The sequence below is a fragment of the Schistocerca nitens genome, chromosome 3, assembly GCF_023898315.1.
Source record: "Schistocerca nitens isolate TAMUIC-IGC-003100 chromosome 3, iqSchNite1.1, whole genome shotgun sequence".
NCBI lineage: Eukaryota > Metazoa > Arthropoda > Insecta > Orthoptera > Acrididae > Schistocerca > Schistocerca nitens.
Window position 1 is genome coordinate 53,852,520 of NC_064616.1, and position 26,137 is coordinate 53,878,656.

At 40.2% G+C, this 26,137-nt stretch overlaps 1 protein-coding gene across 2 annotated transcripts in view; it reads left to right on the forward strand.

Annotated features, from left to right (window-relative positions):
- Positions 1-26,137, forward strand: part of LOC126248010 (dynamin-binding protein-like) — a 222,855-nt gene that overhangs the window by 99,096 nt on the left and 97,622 nt on the right. For both annotated transcript variants that reach the window (XM_049948593.1, XM_049948592.1), the window contains exons 12-14: positions 17,906-18,055; positions 18,847-18,952; positions 20,154-20,284. In XM_049948593.1, the coding sequence (XP_049804550.1) occupies positions 17,906-18,055; positions 18,847-18,952; positions 20,154-20,284 (387 nt within the window). The remainder of the gene's footprint in view (positions 1-17,905; positions 18,056-18,846; positions 18,953-20,153; positions 20,285-26,137) is intronic.

The window sequence follows — 26,137 nt, forward strand, 5'->3', positions numbered from 1 at the left end:
ATTTGATTGTGATCTCGGCGCTGCAATCCGTCTGGGCCTGAAATGAGATACATGCATGTGCCAAGTTGACGAAGGATCTCGCCTTGCGCCCACCATCTGCTGCCACTAAAAACCCTGAAAAACACAATATCATGTGGCGCAAAGCGATACTTGTGGCCTTTCTTCGTCGCTGGATGTGGAGGAGAATGGAGCAGGTGGAGCAGTGTCCTAAGGCGGCGGTGGTAAAGCAATGCGGTTGGCAATAGTCCATCTCATGGATGCGAACAATATGAAGTGACAAACAGGTGCAATGCTTGATCCCTGGTGTGTGCAATGTGAAGTTTGGCCATCTGCTGCTTGAAGGTTCTGACAAAACGTTCTGCTTTGCCATTTGACTGGGGATGGAACGGAGCACAAGTTAGGTGCTGTATGCCATTGCACTCACAGATTGTTTCAGATTCATTTGACATGAACTGAGGGCCGTTGTCTGACATTATGACTTCAGGTAAACCTTTGAGGCAAAAAAACAGAGGACAACACCTGAACTGTGCTAAGTGGCGTTGTCGAGTTCATTGGCACAGCAAAAGGAAACGTGCCGTAAGAGTCTACCACAATTAACCAACAAATGTTCCAAAAAGGACCCACAAAGTCTGTGCACATGTTGCCATGGTGATTGCGACTTAGGCCAAGCAGAGAATTTCTGTGGCGGAATGGACTGATTTTCCACTCATGCATGACAGTGTGACATCATCTGTTCTATTTGGGTGTCCATGCCCTACCAGTTACAGTGTTGGCGCGCTAACGGTTTTATACTAACAATCCCCAAGTGTCCTTGGTGAAGTAAGTGCAACACTACTTTTTGCAAAGCTTTGGGGATCAACACACGTGACTGTCCACTGTCATTTTGAACAAGAATCACACCTTGCTGTATAGCGAGGCTATGCCAATGTGCAAAGTATCAGTGCACTACAGAGTTCTTCATGCTAAGCAATGAGTAAGTCCAAGATGTGCGAAAGTATTTTAGCAAAATGTTTAGATCTGAATCAGCTTCTGTGGCCTGTGGGATTTTCCTATAGTTCAGAGGAAAGGATTGAAGCAATTCAGAATCGTGAGCATCAATGTGACAAGAAGTCTGTATCAGGGCCAGTCAGAAGATGTGAAAGTGCGTTCACATTACCATATTGAGCTGTCAGACGATATACAATCTCGTATTGGTATTGAGACAACAGCAAAGCCCATCTTTGCAATTTTTGGGCAGTTCGTACAGGAATCGTCTTCATCGACTGAAACGAGGACTGCAATGGCTTGTGAACCATTACTAAATAGAATTTTCTGCCATGCAAATAGTGGTGGAATTTGGTGACACCATACTTAATAGCCAATGCCTCTTTCTCTATTTGTGAATAGTTACACTGAGCTTTGGACAACACTTTTGATGTGGAAGCAGTAGGGCTGTCTTTATCACCAAATCTGTGCAAAAGCACTGCACTGATTCCGAAAGAGGTAGCGTCAACTTGCAACACAACTGGTTTGTCATGATCAAAGTGAACCAAGCATTGGTTCAATGCATCTGTAAGTATTTGAAAAGCTTCTTGGCACTCATCTACCCAAACAAAGGGAACGTTCTTGCGACACAAGTGATGCAATGGAGCTGCAATTTGTGCAGCATTTGGTATGAGTATAATAGTTCATTTTTCCATAAGACCGACTGCAATTCTGTGACATTGCAAGGAACTGGCAGGTCACATATGGCTAGTAAATGTGGCTGAAGAGGATGTACATCTTGACTATTTATGACATGACCAAGATACTCCAACTCAGGTTTAAGAAAATCACCCTTGTCCAAACTACACTTTAGTACTGCATTAGATAACACACAAAACAAAGCACACAAATTTGAAATGTGTTCTTCAGGTGTACGACCTGCTATGACAATATCGTCCAAATAATCTGAACAGTTCGGTACTTGAGCAGTCAGCTGTTCCAAATACCATCAGAAAATGGCAGGTGCAGAAGCACTGCTGAAAGGCAAGCACAAATGTTTAAACAAGCCCAAATCAGTGTTCACAACACACACAGTTTGAGATTCTTCATCTAATGGTATTTGAAGATATGTGTCGCACAAACCAGTTTTTGAAAAGTAGTGACTAGTGCCTAATCTGTCCATGAGATCCTCTGGGCTTGGCAATGGATAAGTATAAATCACAGTTTGTGGGTTGATTGTAGATTTAGTCAACACAGAGGCGAATGCGACCTGAAGGTTTGGGGAGCAAAACCAGTGGACTTAACCGTTGACTAGCTAGTATGGGCACAATAGCTCCACTATCTTTCAATTCTTTATGTTCAGCAGCTACTTTGTCCCATAATGCAATGGGAACAGTTCTGGCCCGGCAAAATTTTGTTTGAGCATTGTCTTTCAGCATAAGATGTGCAACAAAATTTTTAGCCTTGCTTAAACCTTCAGAAAAGAGTTTAGGGAATTCTTTCAGCAAGCTAGCTACACTCTCTTTGGCACTGAATGCAGTCACTAACAACAAATTGTGCTGAATTTGAAAGCCAGACAAATAAAATGAATCAAATATGTTCTACAGTCACGGATTGTAGCATGGTGAAAGTCACAGTTCGCATATGTGAGCGATATATGGCAGGCAAAATACATTTTCCAAGAACAGGAATGTCTTGGCCATTATAGCCATCAGGTGCTTGCTAGTTTTAGACAGGCATGGGGAGCCTAACAGTTCATATGTGTTACTATTCAGCAGTGTAACAATGGCAACTGAGATTTCACACGTCTTCCAGCTAGATGCAAATGAACAAAAGTTTGTCAGACTGGCATAGCACTGAGGAAACATTTTGCTTGCTAGTTTTGCTAATGCCTGCAGCGGGCTTTGAATACACTGCATTGATTACATGGGCCTTGTGACTAGATTTTTGTGAGTGGTCAGAATTGTTATGTTTGTTCCGTTGCAAACATACGGATTGTACGTGACTGTTCTTGCCACAAGCGTGACACTGTGCTTGTCTGGACGGGCAGTCTTGGCGTTAATGCCGTGAATAACACCTAGGACATGACTTAATTGTATTCACTGATGGAGGTGCCTGTTTAGAGAACTGTTTATGTGGCTTTGGGCGTGCGTGCTGTTGCTGCTTACTGGGCCAGTTGTGAGCAAAGGATGACTCAACCTGACAAATTGGTGGCTCCTCAAATTTATTGGCCATACAGCATCTGAATCATACGGATTTAGAATTTGCACTACATGATAAAATGATGAATCTGACTGTTTCAAAATCTGTTCTCTAAGTTTGACATCAGTTACATTGTACACAATCACATCACACAACATACCTTCTGAATATAAAGAACCGCAAGCACATTTGAATTTGCATTATGTCATCATACCACTCAAATCTGTTACCCACTCATAATAAGTTTGTTCTGACCTTCTCTTCCAATGAAAGAATTGGTACCTAGCTGCCACCATATTCACTTGTTGGTCATAATAGTTAGTTAGAGAACCTACAACCAGAACATAGGAAAGTTCACTCAGAGTGGCATTTGGGAACAATTTCTGAATGAGACAGAAGATTGCGCTTCCTACTGTTGACAAAAAGTAATGTAGTTTCACAGTAACTGATACTTTGTGAGCAATGATGTGGGCTTCGGACTGTTGCAACCACTCAAGCCATTCCTCTTCTTTTTTGCTAAACTGGCGAAAAGGTGGTATGGCACTTGGAGTTACAGTTGTTGCATGTTGGTCGGGTGGTCGCATTGCATTTGTTGCTTGGTTGTCCAATAACTGCTATACTGTGTTTAGAAGGGTTGCAATCTTCTGCGTCTGAAACTGAAACATCTGTGTTAGCTGCACTGCATCTATCACTTGCAGTTCAGGTGCCTGAGCAGCGTGTGTGAGAGGTGGGTTGCACATTTTGGAGTAGACAATACAAGCAATATAAGAGACACTGTTAAAACATGTAAACACACCCTTGCAAAGAAAAGACAAGGTTGAATTAAGGTGCCAGCAAAACACACAAGCCCATGACAAAACAAAACAGAGACAATCTGTGGCCACTGTTTCTCTGGGTTCGAAACTTTCATAACAGGTTGTTGCTATGTTATTCCTCCTGTATCGTCAATGTCATGTTATTTGTACATCTCGTTGCCATGTTGTTGTGGCTAGGAATCCTGCATACTCAGTTCGCTGGACAATCAATCAAACAACTCATATTAATGAGTTTTATTACAACAAGACAAGTACAAATACTTAACTTAGATCTGAGAATTCTTCTTGTCCTTTATACATGATCATCAACAAGTGAAATTACACAGATGTGCCAGAAGCAAGAGTCTGTCAACTGAACTGCAGTGACTGCTGATCTCTAACTGTGCTACAGAGAGAATGCTAATGAAGTGGCTACGATGCGTTGCCTAATGAAGGGGCTAACGTTGAAGCTGCTATTGAAGTGGCTACCACCAGGCGGGCGTTGCGCTTATGTTGTCTTCACCTAGGGTCCGCTGCTGTCACGTTGTCGTCCTGGAGGGAGGTCAGTCAGCATGCGCATGGCTGACCTCTTTTCATGGCCTTCTCTTCTCTGTCATTCCCAGCTGGCATTCTGGCGCTGACTTTACACTGTAACATCAAGAATGAGAAAAAGAATAACACAGACTGAAAATGAGGTAAGAGGTGGTATGCCATGAGTTACAGTCACAAATACGAATAAATAACACCACCTTTTCAGAACATAAAGCTTAAAATTGCTCATCAGATCAACAATTTCATTCCAAAGTGGTTCCCTAAAATAACAGAAAACCACATATAGAGTGGTACAAAATAGGTTTTAGAAATTATTTGTGTACTGTGGTTTAATTGTAGGCCATAAATGATTCTCCTCATGATATAGTTGTATTGCAGCTCTGAAAATTCTATAGCTCACTCACCAATATCTCAGTTCACATTTTAGACTGGAATTAGTAACATTGGAATAGTGCGTGTTGTTCGTAGAGGCATTTTACACAAATCCTGACTGCATCAGTGTGGTGAGACATGCATTCAAGAGCACACTGCGCCAAGAACAGCCCCACCCGAAATGACCACTGCTCAGTGAGATTACAGTAGAGAATGGAAGTAAAATTGTGATGAAAAAATTTAAGCGTCCTCCAATACAGATTTTGTATAATGTTTTCCCTGTTTTTTTTTTTTTTTTTTTTTTTTTTTTTAACAGGTTGATAAATTGTTTTGAAAAGACCAGACCCCCACATTATTCCAGGAATGGTCATTCAGGATGACCATCCTCGGTTTTAGCACTGGGGGATGTGGAACTAGTGCAAACCTTATTCAATGAGGAGCCCACTGCATCAACAAGACATGCAGTCCAGCAACTCAAGTTTTCACAACAGTCTCTCCAGAGGATAATGAAAAGGAAACTTTATCTTTTCCCTAACAAAATTCAATGGTACCAATCTTTGAAGGACAGGGATATGGAGCTTTGATACTCTTTCGGAAATGAGATGATTCAGGCCTTTGAAAATGGGACAGTTGATACAGGTCAGATCTGTTGTAGTGGTGAGGAATGCTTCCATCTCCATGGGTACATCAACAAATAGAACTGGCACCACTGGGCTGTTGCAAGCCACATCTTCAAACTGCTACTCTATATCATCAACAAAAAGCCACTATTTGGTGCACAACCAGTACACAGTGTATTATTGTGTCCATTTTTATTGATGGACCTGTCACAGAAGACAAATACAGACAGGTATTGGAACATAAATTTGTACCAGCTGCACAACACAACCAAATGCTCCAAAACTAATGGTTTATGCAGGATGGAACACAGCCAAGCTGTAAAGCAGATGTGTCAGATTTCTTGTAGAGTCAAGGATCAGATCATTGTCCAGGACACCTTAGCATTCACTAGAGTGGCCCCCTTATAGTCCTGATCTCAACTTATGTAAATATTTTTAATGGGGTTACATGAATGACAATCTTCAAAGATGCAGCTGCAACACTCAGAGATATTGGTTCTGCAGTGTCAAAAAAGATTGATTGCAGTCTAAAATAATGTTCTTCAGTGAGTCATCACAGAATTTAGTTCGAGGCTCTACTCACACATTGCTGCAGAAGGAAAGCCCTTTGAAGACCTTCTGTATTGAATTTCAGATTGTCTGCTATAGCATAAATACAATAATAAAAATCTGTCACCCCATGTTTTGTTATAGTAGAGAAAAACTTACTGAGACCTATTTTATGCCCCTTGTATGCACCAGAAAGCAGGAATTAAGCAGTTATGTACAGCACACATGGCAGGAGATATGGGGGACAAATTAAGAGAAGATGGAACATCGGATATAAAAAGCCCACAAGAGCATGGAAATATTTTGCCAAGGCAACTAGGAACTGATGACAGGAAATGTAGGCATGGAAAGCATAATGATGTACATCTAGAAACAGTTTTTCACCTCTTTGCACTCCAAGAAAATTATCATATTTGTAAGAGGGAAACAAAACAGAAACAGTAAATGTTAAGAAGTGTATGGCAGACAATATATTTTCAAAATTATTAGAGCATACAGTATAACATCAAATGTAATGCTGGAGTGTACTCTTCTGTCCTGCATTCATCCTCTCTTTCTTTCCTCTCCCATGCCAAACCTCTTATTTTTCCTATCTCATAACCCATTACGGAGAAAATTCTTCACCAATTGCTTTGAATTTTGACACAACATTGCATTCAAATAACAATGTGTGTTTTTTTATACAGGGTGGTCCATTGATCATGACTGGGCTAAATATCTCACGAAATAAGCGTCAAAAGAAAAAACTACAAAGAATGAAACTTGTCTAGCTTTAAGGGGGAAACTAGATGGCGCTATGCTTGGCCCACTAGATGGCACTGCCATAGGTCAAATGGATATCAACTGTGTTTTTTTTAAATAGGAACCCCCATTTTTTATTACACATTCATGTAGTACGTAAATAAATATGAATGTTTTAGTTGGACCACTTTTTTCGCTTCGTGATAGATGGCGCTGTAATAGTCACAAACATATGGTTCACAATTTTAGACGAACAGTTGGTAACAAGTAGGTTTTTTAAATTAAAATACAGAACATAGGTATGTTTGAACATTTTATTTCGGTTGTTCCAATGTGATACATTTACCTTTGTGAACTTATCATTTCTGAGAACGCATGCTGTTACAGCGTGATTACCTGTAAATACCACATTAATGTCCGTCAACCTCAATGCATTTGGCAATACATGCAACGACATTCCTCTCAACAGCGAGTAGTTCGCCTTTCGTAGTGTTCGCACATGTATTGACCATGCGCTGACGCATGTTGTCAGGCATTGTCGGTGGATCACGATAGCAAATATCCTTCAACTTTACCCACAGAAAGAAATCTGGGGACGTCAGATCCGGTGAACGTGCGGGCCATGGTATGGTGCTTCAACGACCAATTCACGTGTCATGAAATATGCTGTTCAATACCACTTCAACCACACGCGAGCTATGTGCAGGACAGCCATCATGTTGGAAGTACATCGCCATTCTGTCATGCAGTGAAACATCTTGTAGTAACATTGGTAGAACGTTACGTAGGAAATCAGCATACATTGCACCATTTAGATTGCCGTCGATAAAATGGGGGCCAATTATCCTTCCTCCCATAATGCCTCACCATACATTAACCCGCCAAGGTAATTGATGTTCCACTTGTTGCAACCATCGTGGATTTTCCGTTGCCCAATAGTCCATATTATGCCGGTTTATGTTACCGCTGTTGGTGAATGACGCTTCATCGCTAGATATAACCCATGCAAAAAATCTGTCATCATCCCATAATTTTTCTTGCGCCCAGTGACAGAACTGTACACGACATTCAAAGTCGTCGCCATGCAATTCCTGGTGGATAGAAATATGGTACAGGTGCAATCGATGCTTATGTAGCATTTTCAACACCGACGTTTTTGAGATTCCCGATTCTCGCGCAATTTGTCTGCTACTGATGTGCGGATTAGCCACAACAGCAGCTAAAACACCTACTTGGGCATCATCATTTGTTGGAGGTTGTGGTTGACATTTCACATGTGGCTGAACACTTCCTGTTTCCTTAAATAACGTAACTATCCGGCGAATGGTCCAAACACTTGGATGATGTCATCCAGAATACAGAGCAGCAAACATAGCACACGCCCGTTGGGCATTTTGATCACAATAGCCATACATCAACACGATATCGACCTTTTCTGCAATTGGTAAATGGTCCATTTTAACACGGGTAATGTATCACGAAGCAAATACCATCTGCACTGGCGGAATGTTACGTGATGACCATGTACTTATACGTTTGTGACTATTACAGTGCCATCTATCACAAAGCAAAAAAAGCGGTTCAACTAAAACATTCATATTTCTTTATGTGCTACACGAATATGTAATAAAAATGGGGGTTCCTATTTAAAAAAAAAAAACTCATTTGATATCCGTTTGACCTATGGCAGCGCCATCTAGCGGGCCAACCATAGTGCCATCTGGTTTCCCCCTTCAAGCTAGACTAATTTTGTTCTTTGCAGTTTTTTCGTTTGATGCTTATTTCTTGAGATATTTGGCCCGGTCAGTATCAATGGACCACCCTGTATACTTACTATATACACACAAATCATGTTTTTGTGTGATACTCTAAAGAATATTCATATGGATACAGGTTATATATTTTTTAAACAACAATGTATGGGTTTTCTGTTAAAACCTTGCAAGAAAGAGGCTACTGTGCTTTTCAGTGGTTTGAATTAGTGTGGTTTTGTTTTCTTTCTCACAACTCTGATTGTTGGGTATTTAAACCATTAGAAAAATTGTTTCTCCCATACATATTCTTCCTCATTAAATATATTTTTAAACAGAAACTGTGTATACAGCAATGTGCCATTTTGTTTTCTTCATTGCAGTCTGTTTTCACAGAAAACAGAAAATTTGTATTTGTGGCTTATCAGCTTATGATTACAATACTGCTACAGAGTCTGAATTGGCAATAATAATAAACAAGGCTCAAGATCAGAGGGAGGGCGAGGAGTAGATAAACAGAGAGGGGGGAGGGAGGAAATGGACATAGAGAGGGGGGAAGGAGGAGATGAACAGAGATTTAATTACAGTAAATTTTTTTGTCATAAATGTGTATCTGATAAGAAATGAAAATCTAATTTGAAGACTCTCCTGGTGTTACACATGTCAGATACATGCTATACAAACATTTAGAAGAAACATTCTCAAACTTGAACATGATGTTTACTGTAGACACAGACAGATGTGGTATCTGAGTTCCATCCTGGCAGGAGAGGTGGTGTCAAGAAGGTCATACAACCGCCAGTTACCACTTATATTCCCACAACTCATATAATAATGCTGATACCATAGAGAAATGGGAAAAAATGAAGAAACCTTAGTGTAACAGTGTCCCCCCCCCCCCCCCCCCCTCCCAGCAGATGAAGTTACACACACTTAAATTATATGTCTAACACCAGGAGATGTTACAAATAAGATTTTCATTTCTTATCAATTATGACAAAAAATTTACATGAATTACATAATGCAGTGTTACCAACATCCTTGATATGTGAAATCATATGCTTCCCAAAGATAGTGCACTGCATGCCATTTGTGATGTGTTCTCTGTACCCTAGGACTGAAGCAATTATGTCAGCCATACTACTTACACATTCAAAGAATGTTGTGCAGAACAAGCATCATCACATACAAAGAAATTGCTCATATCAGCAAATTGTCTCGAGAATTCTAGATAGATGAAAACTGACTGTTTACTTACCTCTGTGATTTGCAAAATATATCTTGCAAAGGCTTTGAGCTGTATTTTCACATAAATAATGACTTCTAAAGCCACCTGTATTTTTGGGGAGATTTTCTTTGTCAGGGCTCATCATGTCTGAACGTGTGGTTTGTTTCTGGACCCTGAGAGAGATATTGCTCTACAATGTTCTATATATGTTATTTATTCTGTCTTATTACTGGAACTGACTTGTGTTCTTTCGTGCTATCTTGGTACTGGAAGATTCATGATGAATGCAGACTGATAATGAGGAGTATCCTCATTTGCAATTGATTTAGGTTCCTAAATTACTAAAAGTACTTATCTGCCTGTATTATTACTCTACAGCATGACCCTAACTGAAAGATCTATTGAACAGTTTCAATAACTTTAAGCTTTGCAAAGTCACTTTAATCATGAAAGTATTTTTTTGCTGGTACATATTGGCAAAAACATCATGTTTCATGCATTACCTATTCTCTATTGATATTGTTTCCTCTCACTCATCACAACCTAAGATAATGTGCATTGTGTTCTTCACTCACGCTTAAGCAAATTATCAGTACCAATAACTATTAATGCAATTAGTTATTACAAATATTTTTCTTCCCATTGATCTGTCATTAATTTGCTATTGTTTCCCTCTGTTGTTGACTGTTGACCTGGGAGTCTTTTCCCTTACTGATTGCTGTATGTGCACAGTTCAGTTGTGTTGACCTGTAACAGAACTCTGAAAACTTGTTGTTTCCCATTGCCAATGCCAGAAGTTGTATAGTGATTGATTGATTGAATTGAAATGAGGGAAAATTTTGGGTACTATTTATAAAAATGTTCAGTATGGCCAAAATCAGAAGCAATATTTTTAAAACTACTGCTGTACCAAGACACTCTGTAAGCACACCATAAGGAAATCTACGTCTACATCTACATCCATACTCCGCAAGCCACCTGACGGTGTGTGGCGGAGGGTACTTTGAGTACCTCTATCGGTTCCCCCTTCTATTCCAGTCTTGTATTGTTCGTAGAAAGAAAGATTGTCGGTATGCCTCTGTGTGGGCTATAATCTCTCTGATTTTATCCTCATGGTCTCTTCGCGAGATATACGTAGGAGGGAGCAATATACTGCTTGACTCCTCGGTGAAGGTATGGTCTCGAAACTTCAACAAAAGCCCGTACCGAGCTACTGAGCGTCTCTCCTGCAGAGTCTTCCACTGGAGTTTATCTATCATCTCCGTAACGCTTTCATGATTACTAAATGATCCTGTAACGAAGTGCACTGCTCTTCATTGGATCTTCTCTCTCTCTTCAATCAACCCTATCTGGTACGGATCCCACACTAGTGAGCAATATTCAAGCAGTGGGCGAACAAGTGTCCTTTAACCTAGTTCCTTTGTTTTCAGATTGCATTTCCTTAGGATTCTTCCAATGAATCTCAGTCTGGCATCTGCTTTACCGACGATCAACTTTGTATGATCATTCCATTTTAAATCACTTCTAATGCGTACTCCCAGATAATTTATGGAATTAACTGCTTCCAGTTGCTGACCTGCTACATTGTAGCTAAATGATAAAGGATCTTTCTTTCTATGTATTCGCAGCACATTACACTTGTCTACATTGAGATTCAATTGCCATTCCCTGCACCAAGCATCAATTTGTTGCAGATCCTCCTGCATTTCCATTGTTACAACCTCTCGATATACTACAGCATCATCCGCAAAAAACCTCAGTGAACTTCCGATGTCATCCACAAGGTCATTTATGTATATTGTGAATAGCAACGGTCCCACGACACTCCCCTGTGGCACACCCGAAATCACTCTTACTTCGGAATACTTCTTTCCATTGAGAATGACATGCTGCATTATGTTATCTAGGAACTCTTCAATCCAATCACACAGTTTGTCTGATAGTCCATATGCTCTTACTTTGTTCATTAAATGACTGTGGGGAACTGTATCGAATGCCTTGCAGAAGTCAAGAAACACGGCATCTACCTGGGAACCCGTGTCTATGGCCCTCTGTGTCTCGTGGACGAATAGCACGAGCTGAGTTTCACACGATCGTCTTTTTCGAAACCCATGCTGATTCCTACAGAGTAGATTTATAGTCTCCAGAAAAGTCATTATACTCGAACATAATACGTGTTCCAAAATTCTACAACTGATTGACATTTGAGATATAGGCCTATAGCGCTGCACATCTGTTCGACGTTCCTTCTTGAAAACGGGGATGACCTGTGCCCTTTTCCAATCCTTTGGAATGCTACGCTCTTCTAGAGACCTACAGTACACCGCTGCAGGAAGGGGGGCAAGTTCCTTCGCATACTCTGTGTAAAATCGAACTGGTATCCCATCAGGTCCAGCGGCCTTTTAATTGTTTCTATATCCCTCTGTCGTCTATTTCGATATCTACCATTTTGTCATCTGTGCGACAATCTAGAGAAGGAACTACAGTGCAGTCTTCCTCTGTGAAATAGCTTTGGAAAAACACATTTAGTATTTTGGCCTTTAGTTTGTCATCCTCTGTCGGTCTGGTGAAAATACTTCCATCAGTTACCCCACAGGTACTTCCTTCAAGCATTTTATGGGCATGGGGAATCCAGTTTAAAGTCAAGACTACTAATGCTAATGCCATTCGTGCTAATCATTTAAGGCTTTTTGGATGTATTACTGACCAATAAAAAAAATCATGCCTCTCAATGAAATCCATGTAAGACATTTCTACCTCTAAATTACATTTTCAAAGAAGCATATGTGGTGGTTATGTCGTGCCATTTGCATGGCTGCCAATTATTACAGATTGTCCATTATTGTTATGGATTTATCACCCTACTTAGAAAGTTGTGGGATGTTACTAAAAATTATGGAAACAAACATTTTTTTAAAAAAAGTTGGAGAAGGTGCTGTGTACATTTTGCTAATCATGTACTAGTACTACTACTACTACTATTAAAATGTTGTAAAGGTTTCCTTCATGAGTACGTAGGAAGCCTGTCTATGAATAATTTTGTCACCACGACTTACTAAGATAGGTGACACCAAAAAAATTTTGTTCCCTGTGTCAGGTTAAAGGGTAGGAATGAAACTGCTTTCATACCAGGCTACGTCACAAGCTTCAAGGCATTCGTCTATCAGCTGGTGTGGCTTTTGTAACCAGGTAATATTTTTAATCTCTTGAGTGAAGAGCTTCTAAGAAAAGGAATTCCCTGGAAAAACTGCATTTCATTTGCATGTGATGATGCAAATACACTGGGGGCCATATAAAAGGAGTTGCTGCTTTTCCCCCCCCCCCCCCCCAGAAAGTTCAACTGCACATAAGAATACAAACTTATTTCTGCCACTTGCTTCATTTAGCTGAACAAAGAGGTGTGAAAAGCCTCAAATATTTTGGTACTGAAGATTTTGTAATCGATTTTCATTACATTCTCCTAAAAGTTGAAACAGACAGTCTACTTTTAAGCTTTGTCAAAATACACTCCTGGAAATTGAAATAAGAACACCGTGAATTCATTGTCCCAGGAAGGGGAAACTTTATTGACACATTCCTGGGGTCAGATACATCACATGATCACACTGACAGAACCACAGGCACATAGACACAGGCAACAGAGCATGCACAATGTCGGCACTAGTACAGTGTATATCCACCTTTCGCAGCAATGCAGGCTGCTATTCTCCCATGGAGACGATCGTAGAGATGCTGGATGTAGTCCTGTGGAACGGCTTGCCATGCCATTTCCACCTGGCACCTCAGTTGGACCAGCGTTCGTGCCGGACGTGCAGACCGCGTGAGACGACGCTTCATCCAGTCCCAAACATGCTCAATGGGGGACAGATCCGGAGATCTTGCTGGCCAGGGTAGTTGACTTACACCTTCTAGAGCACGTTGGGTGGCACGGGATACATGCGGACGTGCATTGTCCTGTTGGAACAGCAAGTTCCCTTGCCGGTCTAGGAATGGTAGAATGATGGGTTCGATGACGGTTTGGATGTACCGTGCACTATTCAGTGTCCCCTCGACGATCACCAGTGGTGTACGGCCAGTGTAGGAGATCGCTCCCCGCACCATGATGCCGGGTGTTGGCCCTGTGTGCCTCGGTCGTATGCAGTCCTGATTGTGGCGCTCACCTGCACGGCACCAAACACGCATACGACCATCATTGGCACCAAGGCAGAAGCGACTCTCATCGCTGAAGACGACACGTCTCCATTCGTCCCTCCATTCACGCCTGTCGCGACACCACTGGAGGCGGGCTGCACGATGTTCGGGCGTGAGCGGAAGACGGCCTAACGGTGTACGGGACCGTAGCCCAGCTTCATGGAGACGGTTGCGAATGGTCCTCGCCGATACCCCAGGAGCAACAGTGTCCCTAATTTGCTGGGAAGTGGCGGTGCGGTCCCCTACGGCACTGCGTAGGATCCTATGGTCTTGGCGTGCATCCGTGCGTCGCTGCGGTCCGGTCCCAGGTCGACGGGCACGTGCACCTTCCGCCGACCACTGGCGACAACATCGATGTACTGTGGAGACCTCACGCCCCACATGTTGAGCAATTGGGCGGTACGTCCACCCGGCCTCCCACATGCCCACTATACGCCCTCGCTCAAAGTCCGTCAACTGCACATACGGTTCACGTCCACGCTGTCGCGGCATGCTACCAGTGTTAAAGACTGCGATGGAGCTCCGTATGCCACGGCAAACTGGCTGACACTGACGGCGGCGGTGCACAAATGCTGCGCAGCTAGCGCCATTCGACGGCCAACACCGCGGTTCCTGGTGTGTCCGCTGTGCCGTGCGTGTGATCATTGCTTGTACAGCCCTCTCGCAGTGTCCGGAGCAAGTATGGTGGGTCTGACACACCGGTGTCAATGTGTTCTTTTTTCCATTTCCAGGAGTGTGTAAATGTCCCTAAACCCCATAAAGTACTGAAGTACATCTGCACAAGATGGCTCTCTTTGCTCCAATCAATACAAAGAATAATTGAACAGTGGGAACCTTAGGCAAAATCTTTCAGTGATGAAGCTTCAAAAAATATAAACAACCCTCTGTTAAGTTGAATACACTGTATTCTGAATGATCCAGTTGTGAATCTATATCTTCTTTTTTGCATAATACGCTTTTGTTACTTACCAAAGCAGATGTATTCCTTCAGAAACAAGCGCCAGTAACTCATAAATTTCGTAGCATCCTAAATACCTTATTTACAGAATTGATTGTAAGATTGATCAAACCGGCTGTCTGCAAGAATTGAAACGCATATACACACTCACACAAAGGAGATGAAGATATTGTCATTGGTGTCGACATTAGAAGCTACATTCATCATGTGAGGTTTGAAAAAATCTTTTGCTATAACATTTTATGAAGATATCAGAAGTTTTTTGTCAACTCATGTAGTTACATGAGAGAAAAGTTTCCATTCAATGATGATTTCTTAAAAATATTAGTAAAGTTGAATGAGCCATTTTCTGACGTCCTGAGTGGATATGAAAAAAACACAGTAGAACTTCAATTTTTCAAGATACCAGTTTGGTGTTTTTTCCACTTTTAACCTGATTTTTTTTTTCTCATTTACAATTGTAGGGTGTCTGAAATATAGAATTTAAAGGCCCAAATCAATCTTCTAACTTCTAAAATTTCTGGCAAAGTCCCTTCCCAAAACCTGCTTCCATGTTTGCCATGTGATTACCAACAGACTGGTCTGAAAGTTGGCAGCCATGCATTTGTTACATGTGAAAATGGAAAAGAATAATTTTATACAATCATAGAGTTGTTTGCTAGTTTTAACTGCTTTGAAGCACAAACATTTCTGCAGGACAAATTGTAAATACTGAGACATTCAGTCATTGTGTACTTATGTTTGTAGCCTAACTATTTTGCTAAGAACTTACAGGAACACCTTCTTTTAAAGCTTTCTTAAAAATACAAGGCAAACATTTTATCTTTTTGAAACAATTGTATAATGAAAACTGTGTTTTCACATAAGAGAAGAGGATGTTACCTTATCACTACTAAGAAAAGTTAATGTTTCATTGTGAATAATTGTTGCATACTGAATAATTAACATGGGGTTCACTCCTTTAAGAAAAACAGGCAAAAAATTGTTGATTTATTGTGAACACTTTATTTGGAAATATAGTCACATACTATATGTTGAAACCTCCTGCAGTTGCAGAAAAAAAAATCCTTGAAATTCAGCTGATTCCTACTTATGAATGTGTTACACGATAAATTCAGTAGTGCCAATAATGTAAAGGAGGACCATATATTGGGCATCAAAATAGGGAGACAGACAACATTGAAAGTAAAATCTCTAGGTTGTTATGTCGTGTCATGTTCCTCTTCAATTATGTCTACACAATTAAATTTTTGAGCACTCTTCTGAGATTTTCTGATGTTCATGTTTAGCTGAGTGCTGTCAAAAACCAATGACATGTTCACGTATAAAAGGGAGCTTTCCTCCACATATTCTAAAGAATTATTCGGTAAAACTCTTCCAGTAACTACTGGCAGGCCATTTTCATTGGATAGAAATATGTGTTAATCTATAGAAGATCTGACAACACTTTTGTATAGAAAGTATACAAACACAAATGGGTATCTAAATTCCCTTGTGCACCACCACCCATCCCAGAAGCAAGCAGTGCCCAACACACTGTCTTCATGTGGCTTTCACATTGGTGAATCAGAGATGGATTTCATAAAAAAGACAAGACTATGTGGCTTATCCATAGAAAAATTTTTCAGACAAAATATTATTAGTTATGCTAAAAAGGACAACAAGGAATCATCATCTCACGCTGTTATGGAACCTAACAATACGAGAGAAGGAAAGTTGCTACTCACCATATAGCAGAGATGTTGAGTCGCAATAGGCACAATAAAAATATTCACACAATCATAGCTTTCAGCCATTCGCACGCACTCCTGTGTGTGTATGTGCGTCTAGTGCTGACAAAGGCCTTAATGGCTGAAAGCTATGATTGTGTGAATATTTTTATTGTGCCTATTGCGACTCAACATCTCCGCTATATGGTGAGTAGCAACTTTCCTTCTCTCGTATTGTTACATTCCATCCTGGATTTTCCATTGTCTGTTAGGCAACCATTAGTTTCTAGAGTTACTGAGTGTATTAGCAAAATTCTAGGGAAAAATGGCATACAGACAACATTTTTCAATCAGAACAAAATAAAAGACTTTTTCTGAAACAAAGTGACTGCACCTGATTACCTCCGCACTGTGGGAGTCTATGAAACCACGTGTCGCTGTGACGTAGTATGTATAGGTAAAATGGGAAGGACAGGAAAACCACCTCACATGCCGTTGGAAGTATGAAATCTGCAGAAGCAGAACATCGTGAACTGTGGGCAAGACATTGATGTCAACAACTTGTGTGTGCTGGCCAAGAAAACCAACATTTATTGAAAGAAAGTCTGAGAAGCAGTTGATATTTCCTAGAAAAAAGGTAACTTCAATAGAGAAGGCAGCCATAGGCTTCCAGCTTCATAGCTTCCTGCCATGAAAGAAGTAAATACACCACCACCATCATGATGAGCACAAACAAACAGGAAGCTGCCTCTGCAGCACAATAATAATACTTTGATAAACATGTCTCCTCTCTTGCTCTGATTGTTTCACTTTCTTTCCAATGACGATAGCTTACCAATAGTAGCCCGAAGAATTTTACCCAATAACTCCACTTCTTCAGAATAAGTGTGGGAAAACTCCTTTCTATAAGTGAACAGGACACTATTTTTTGACAGGGTTTAGTTAAACCTAAGCACCAGAAGATCCTGAAGAAGATCACAGCAGAGGGGTCCAAGTGTCAGTCATGTAGAAAAAATTGAAGAGTACCAAGATGCAGCCTAACAACCTAGAAGATCCTACCTTCAATGACAATGGCCATGAAAATCTGCAGTTTTGCAATTGTGATAAGATCCAAGGGTGTCACAGATATTTTGCATAAAAAAGATAACATGAAGTTCTTCTTGATTAGTTGCTACTGCAGTCACAATCTATTCTTTATGTGATGCATTTAGTTTCAGTTTATAATTATTGTTCGGTATTCTTTTGTTAATTTGAAATTCTTGTTCATATTTACAGTATGAATCAGATGAAGGTATACAGAAGATCTTTAACAAAGGCTTGGAGACACTACGATACCAAATTGCATGTTTTGATATGGGATCAATTCTGATCAAGCCTGTTCAGAGGATATTGAAGTATCCTCTTATTCTCAATGAACTTATAAAGGTAATATGGTTATTTTGAAACTTATCTTCAAAAGTTGTTAACATGATTTTTCATAATAATGTGGAGATTTTCCAAATTTCTTATTTTAATAAAATACTGACATAGTTGTTAATTGTTTTTAGTGATATTAATAAATTTTCATATATTCAAGTGTAGCAGTGTTTACTTAGCTTATCATAAACTTTCAGTGCATTTTCATTAATTTTTCTAGTGACAATCTGTTACATCTTATTTGTAGCATTTGTGAGCAGCAGCAACAATAATAATACTTACAGGCTTAAGTTATGTTAGTACTGAGGGTGATAATATTCCACAATACAACTTTCAATGGCCATTAATTTTTAAAATAGTGTAAAAGATGAGATGCTCCAGCTTCTCAAATGGGTGAAAAGATGAATAGATAATTATATTCATAATGGACTTATTTACAATCTGTGTGCAGAGAGGTGGAGAGCAGCTCATGCTTAGTCTTAAAAAGAACACTCCTCCCCCCACCCCCACCCTCTTTCCCACACCACCTGCATCCACTAAGATTCAGTGCAAATGTAAAAAGGAGTTCTTTCCTGATGTTTAAGTAATTAATTCACCAAATCATGAAACTATAATAAGAGACATGCAAAATCTACTGTAATTCAGAACATGGTAATACTGTTATTTTAAATGTTGTTTAATATTATATAATGCCATCTAATCAAACTTTTTGCCAGCTCGTGAAATTTTTATATATATTATTTTGCTTTCTGAAGTGAGATCTGTGTAGTGTAATTCTGGCATTTGTAAGTTATTTCCAGTGCACAGAGGATGATCACAAGGACAAACCTGCTCTCCTGGATGCTGTAAGAACAATAACAGATGTGGCAACATACATCAATGAATACAAGAGGAGGAAAGATATTGGTAAAGTTGTGCCACCTCACAATAATAAATAAATATACGTAATGGATGATTCACTCATTTTCATCATCTGATCACTCATTGCCTTAATATTTATGTTGGAATATTTATACATGAAAAGTGAAAGAAAACTGATATAAGGACAATTTGTACCCATTTACAACTACTTAAATATTACAGCCTATGTTTATGAAAATGTGCAAAAATTCATGATTTTCACAATGTGTAACAAAAATACATATAACAGTCAATTTAACTTTCTAGAGAAAAACCCAAGTTGCAGAAGGAGAAATGATTTACACTAACCATCATTCAGTTTTAGTCTGGAACAAAGGAAGCGAGATAGCTATTCAGCCATAAAAATCTTTGACCTCCTCCACAGTGTTGTGAGGAATTAAATAGCTAACAAAATTAACTGTAAACACAAATTTAAGTCCTATCTGCTTGATAGCTTTTTTTCGTATCCCTCCTTTTACAGCCTGTAGTATTCCTGTCCCAAGAGAAGAATTACAAAAGAATAAGGAACAAAGTTGCTCACATTATACAGCATTTCAAGTAGTTCCTCAGTGCACCATTGCCCTCTCAGGCAGCCACATTACTCGGTCATGGTATAATGCCATATATATAATAAAAAAGTAGCACTATTAATACCAAACATTATCAAATATCATACTTTGGTGCCTTGAAATTAGTGGACAATCTCTATTGATGTAACCACATATGAAAATTTGTTGCACAGAACTTAGAATCTTATGATTCTTTATGAAATTTGCCATTCTTTCTTTGTTGATGATTTCAGCAGTTCTATGCAGTAGCTTACCTTTATGTTTAGGAACTGCTTTACTTCATTTCTCTAGTACAAAATTCATAAAAAAATTTAACATGTTTTGTTACATAGCTACAAAGGTACTTTATTTCAGAAATTTTGTATTTTAGCGGTAAATTTATTTTCATGACTTCTAAATAAAAATTGAGCAAAGAGATGTGAAACATATATTGCAATTTGAAAAACAAATGGGAGATTGAATTGAAGGTGAACATTGATAAAATGTGAAGAATGTGTCAAAAGTGATTATCTTGGTTTTTCAATAATGAGATGAATGAAGGCACATCTCTTTGCTCTTACAGTCTGTCATTGATAACATAATATAAATCAGTTGTTCCCTTTTTAACTTTTCATTATGTACGTTTCAAATTCCATTAGTGCTGAAATATCTGGAAGATGGCAATTCTACCATATCACAAAAGATGGCCAGATTATCTTTACATTCAGTAGCAAAGAAGTCTTCACGATTGGGAGCAATGTTTACATCAAGCTTAGGACTCAGCTCTGCGGTAAGAAATGTTTCTACATTCCTCTCCAAAGTACTTTTGTCTAGATGAGGCTATTACTGTTGGAAGAAGTTAACTACATACACTGCCTGACAAAGAAAGTGAATCACCTAAAAGGGGAGAGAAAACAAAATCAAACTTCAAGGGTTAAGGGGATGTGTGATGTCATATTTCAGTGCTTATGATTCCGAGTCAAATTTACAAAGAACTTGGCCCATTTGTTAGTGTGAGACTACACCCTCTTTGGTCTGGATGCTTGCACAGATTTTTTTTAGCAAGGGTGTCATAAAGCTATTCTATCCTCTTCCAAGGAAAGCTGGCTCACAACTGTTGTAATTGTTCCTTTATATCGTGGATACAGGCACTGAGGTGGAGTTGATGTCCAAACCGGTACTACATATGTTCTTTCAGGGATAGATCTGGGGATCTTTCAAGCTGTGGGAGTACCTCAACATCATGCAGACAGTTCATAGAGACATGTTTCCTGTTGAAAAATGACACCACAATTCTGTGGTTTGAGAGGTAATGCTTGAGGATGCTGGATGTCCCTGATGTACTATTGTGCATCAGAGCTCCCTCAGTCACTACCAGCCATAAACTGAAGTCATACATGATGGATACCTGCACAGTGATATGAGGAGTAACACCTATGTGCCCCTTCAAAACATTGGAAGCAAGGGACCTCTCCCCATATCGCCACCATGCTCGCCAGTGCTGGTGATCTGGGGTAGTGCAGAACTCGGGTTCATCACTAAACACGATGTGATGCCATTCATTGGCAGTCCCAACTTCTCAGTCACGGAACCACTACAGATGCAGCCATTTGTGATATGGTGTTAACAGCAGCGTATGCACAAGTGATAATTCCCAAGTCCAGCTGCTGCTAGTCTCCAACCAGTGGTGCAGGCTGACACACAATGTTGCAGGGCATCTATTACTTGTTCTCAAATAGCAGGCAGAGATGTGAATGGATTACGATGTACTTGGTGGAAAATATGGTGATGCTCCCATGTGGTGGTCAGATGTGATCAATTATAATATTTACAATGAGTATTCCTGAAATATAATACAAGTCACTGTTTTCAATTAACAGACTGAGTGAGTCACATTTACACTATGTGATCAAAAGTATCCGGACACAACCCAAAACATAAGTTTTTCATATAGGGTGCATTGTGCTGCCACCTGCTGCCATGTACTCCATATCAGTGACCTCAGTAGTCATTAGACATCATGAGAGAGCAGAATGGGGCACTCCGTGGAACTCATGTACTTCGAACATGGTCAGGTGACTGGATGTCTCTTGTATCATACGTCAGTATGCGAGATTTCTGCACTCCTAAACATCCCTAGGTCCACTGTTTCCAATGTGATAGTGAAGTGGAAACATAAAGGGACTCGTACAGCACAAAAGCGTACAGGCCGACCTCGTCTGTTGACTGACAGAGACCGCCGACTGTTGAAGAGGGTCATAATGTGTAATAGGCAGACATCTATTCAGACCATCACACAGAAATTCCAAATTGCATCAGGATCCACTGTGAGTACTAGGACAGTTAGGCGGGAGGTGAGAAAACTTGAATTTCATGGTCGAGTGGCTGCTCATAAGCAACACATCACGCCAGTAAATGCCAAACAATGCTTCGCTTGGTTTCAAGAGTGTAAACATTGAATGATTGAACAGTGGGAAAACGTTGGGTGGAGTGACGAATCACGATACACAATGTGGCAATCCAATGGCAGGGTGTGGGTCTGGTGAATGGCCGGTGAACGTCATCTGCCAGCGGGCATAGTGCCAACAGTAAAATTCGTAGGCAGTGGTGTTATTGTGTGGTCGTGTTTTTCATGGAGGGGGTCGCTGCACCCCTTGTTGTTTTGCGTGGCACTATCACAGCACAGGACTACATTGATGTTTTAAGCGCTTTCTTGCTTCCCACTGCTGAAGAGCAGTTCAAGGATGGCGATTGCATCTTTCAACATGATCAAGCACATGTTCGTAATGCACAGCCTGTGGTGAAGTGGTTGCATGACAATAACATCCTTGTAATGGACTGGCCTGCACAGAGTCCTGACCTGAATCCTATAGAACACCTTTGGGATGTTTTGGAATGTCGACTCCATGCCAGGCCTCACTGACTGACATTGATATCTCTCCTGCTTGAGGACGCTGGATGTCGCTGATGTACTATTGTGCATCAGAGCTCCCTCAGTCACTACCAGCCATAAACTGAAGTCATACCTGATGGATACCCACACAATGATATGGGGAGTAACACTCTGTGATGAATGGGCTGCCATTCCCCAAGAAATCTTCCAGCAACTGACTGAACGTATGCCTACGAGAGTGGAAGCTGTCATCAAGGCTAAGGGTGGGTCAACACCATATTGAATTCCAGCATTACCAAAGGAGGGTGCCATGAACTTGTAAGTCATTTTCAGCCAGGTGTCTGAATACTTTTGATCACATAGTCTATATGTAGACTGCACAAACGTTTGTTTACATTTTAAACTGACGTTTAATATGTGGGATTATCAATTAAGTCAGTGTACAATACTCAGTATTTACATTTATTAGTGTCATTTAGAATTGATACATTGAAGATAGCAATTTTTATAGTTTTATTAGGTCATTTTCACGTGTACGTAAATGTTTGCTTATATTATAAATATGAGGGATAATCAGTAGGTGTAGCTTACTGTAGGTTACTGTTTAATTCTTTAATAATTTCACTAGATAACCTCTAGCAGATTGCTGTAGGTCACTGTTTTTATCTTCTTTAGTATTCACTAGATAGCCCCTAGCTGGAAAATAAGTGCCAGATCTAGCTTCCAACATACATTTTTATTGTTTTTCATTGTGGGTGGCGGACTGTGTCGAGGTCTCGAGCCTCAAGGCAAAGGTTGCATGGGGGACGCAGGTTCCTGCCAAATCCCATGCACTTTGCTAATAGATTCAGTGTGTAATCTGTTCAGGGGGTGGGGCTGAGGCTGAGCTGGTTGAGAATGCACCTTCTGCCAGGATAGTGGCCACTCCTTTAGCAAGTTCGGGACAGGTATGTGGGATAGGGATTTGTTAGTTATTGGGAGCTCCAATGTTAGGCAGGTCATGGAGCCCCTCAGGAACATAATGGCTAGGGTGGGGAAGAAGTCCAAAGTTCACTTGGTGTGCTTGCTGGGGGGCCTTGTCCAGGATGTGGAAAAGGCTCTTCCAGTGGCTATCGAGTGTGCAGGTTGCAGCCAGCTGCAGATTGTTGCACATGTTGGCACCAACGATGCCAATCATCAGGGTTCCGAGGAAATCCTTGGGTCCTTTCGACAGCTGGCTAAATTGGCATAGACGGCCTCCATCTCTCGAGGGGTGGAAGCCAAGCTGACGACTTACAGCATCGTAGCCAGGGTGGACCGGGGTCCTCTGGTTTGGAGTCTAGTGGAGAATCTAAACCAGAGGCCATGTCGACTGTGACGAAAATGGTTGTAGAGTCCTCAACTTACACTATGGGGTTGTAGGATGCCCCTTGATAGATCAGTGGTGGACTACATATAGGAAGCAGCTACAAGGGTAGCACAGTAATTGTGGCATGCACATAGGTTTTTTTTAGATTAGGTTCCTCCCCATGGGAAACAAACCATTAGCCTGAAAAAATTACCAGTTCGTGACAATGATGTGGGTGTGCCAACTGTAAAAATTCTTAGTTCGCCTTAACAGGTCATTCCAAAGAATTTAAATATGCTTAATCTCATGTTAGTAAATTGTCGAAGTGTCTGTAGCAAGTTACCTGAGTTGCTCTCCGAAATAAACAGTAGTAATGCCAATATTGTATTAGGTACTGAAAGCCGGTGGAAACCAGACATAGATAGCAGTGTAATTTTGAACTCAGATTGGACAATGTTTTAGGAAGGATAGAACTGATGCTATGGGAAGTGGTGTGTTCATTGCAGTTAAAAGCTGTTTAAACGCAGTTGAGATCAATACTGGACCGGACTGTGAAATAGTCTGGATAAAGCTGTCAATTAGAGGAGGAGTGTCCATTGTATTAGGATGTTTTTATAGACCACCAGCATCTGCAACAAATGTCGCAGAATGTTTCAGAGAAAGTCTTGAGTACATAGGAAATAAATATACAAATTATCCATTAGTTATAGGTGGAGAGTTTAATCTGGTATCCATTGACTGGGAAAATTACACATTTATCACAGGGGGCAGAAGCTAAGACTCGTGTGAAGTTATTCTAGGAGCGCTCTCAACATACAACCTTGAGCAATTGGTTAGAAAACCAACTCGAGATGGCAACATATTAGATATCTTGGCGACAAACAGACCTGAGCTTTTTGAGGAAGTTAATCTAGAAGAAGGTATTAGCGACCATAATGTCACTGTGGTTTCTATGCCCGTGGGGGGAAAAAAAAAGCGTACAGTTTTCTTGTTTGGGAAAGCAAATAAAAGTGTCATTAATGAATATCTTCATAGTCAGCTCCAAGTATTCACTACGGCACACAAAGGTACTGAGCATCTTTGGTTGGAATTTAAAGGTATTGTCCACCACATTCTGGAGAATATAGGGGAGGGAAAGGATCCTCCTTGATTCAACAAACATATTAGGAAGTTACTGAGAAAGCAGAGAATTTTGCAAAGTCGTTTTAAACGTAGTCACTGCCCTGCTGACAAACAGAAATTATGCGAAATGAAAGCATCTGTCAAAAGGTCAATGAGAGATTCTTTTAATAAATTTGAAAGCAATATTTTATCTGCAGATTCTAAAAACAACCCCAAAAAATGTTGGTCGTACGTAAAATCTATGAATGCTACAAATAATTCAATACCTTCGCTTGCTGACAGTACGGGCCGAAATTCTAAACCTAGCTTTCAAAAACTCATTTACAGTAGAGGACTGCAGCACCATTCCCTATTTCAATTATTGAACAAATGCAAGGATGGCTGACATAGTGTTTAGTGTATCTGGGACTGTAAAACTGTAAAGGCAGGGGTCATAGATTTGTGGATGCTATACCAACATTGACCTACTCATTTGGAGTAGTGAAATGGAGTAACACAGACCTAAAAGCACTCAATACACTTACACAATCACAATGCCACGAATATAGACTACATCACATACATTCAGCAACAGAAAGATTCACATTAAGCAGAAAGGAAGGAGGAAGGGGATTTATCGACATAAAAAACCTACATTATGGAGAAGTAGACAATTTAAGAAAATTCTTTATAGAACGAGCAGAAACTAGCAAAATACACAAAGCAATCACTCATATAAATACATCGGCTACACCATTGCAATTTCATAACCACTTCTACAACCCTTTAGATCACATAACATCAACAGATACGAAGAAAGTAAATTGGAAAAAGAAAACACTACATGGCAAGCACCCGTATCATCTAACACAGCCACACATCGATCAAGACGCATCCAACACATGGCTAAGAAAAGGCAATATATACAGTGAGATGGAAGGATTCATGATTGCAGTACAGGATCAAACAATAAACACCAGATATTACAGCAAGCATATTATTAAAGATCCCAATACCACAACAGATAAATGCAGACTTTTCAAACAACAAATAGAAACAGTAGATCACATCACAAGCGGACGTACAATACTAGCAAATACAGAATACACCAGAAGAAATGACAATGTAGCAAAAATAAATCAGCAACTTGCCATACAACATTAACTAAAAAAACAACACGTTCCCACATACAAGTATGCACCACAAAATGTACTGGATAATGATGAAAGCAAATTATACTGGAACAGAACCATTATAACAGATAAAACAACACCACATAACAAACCTGACATCATACTCACCAATAAAAAGAAGAAATTAAC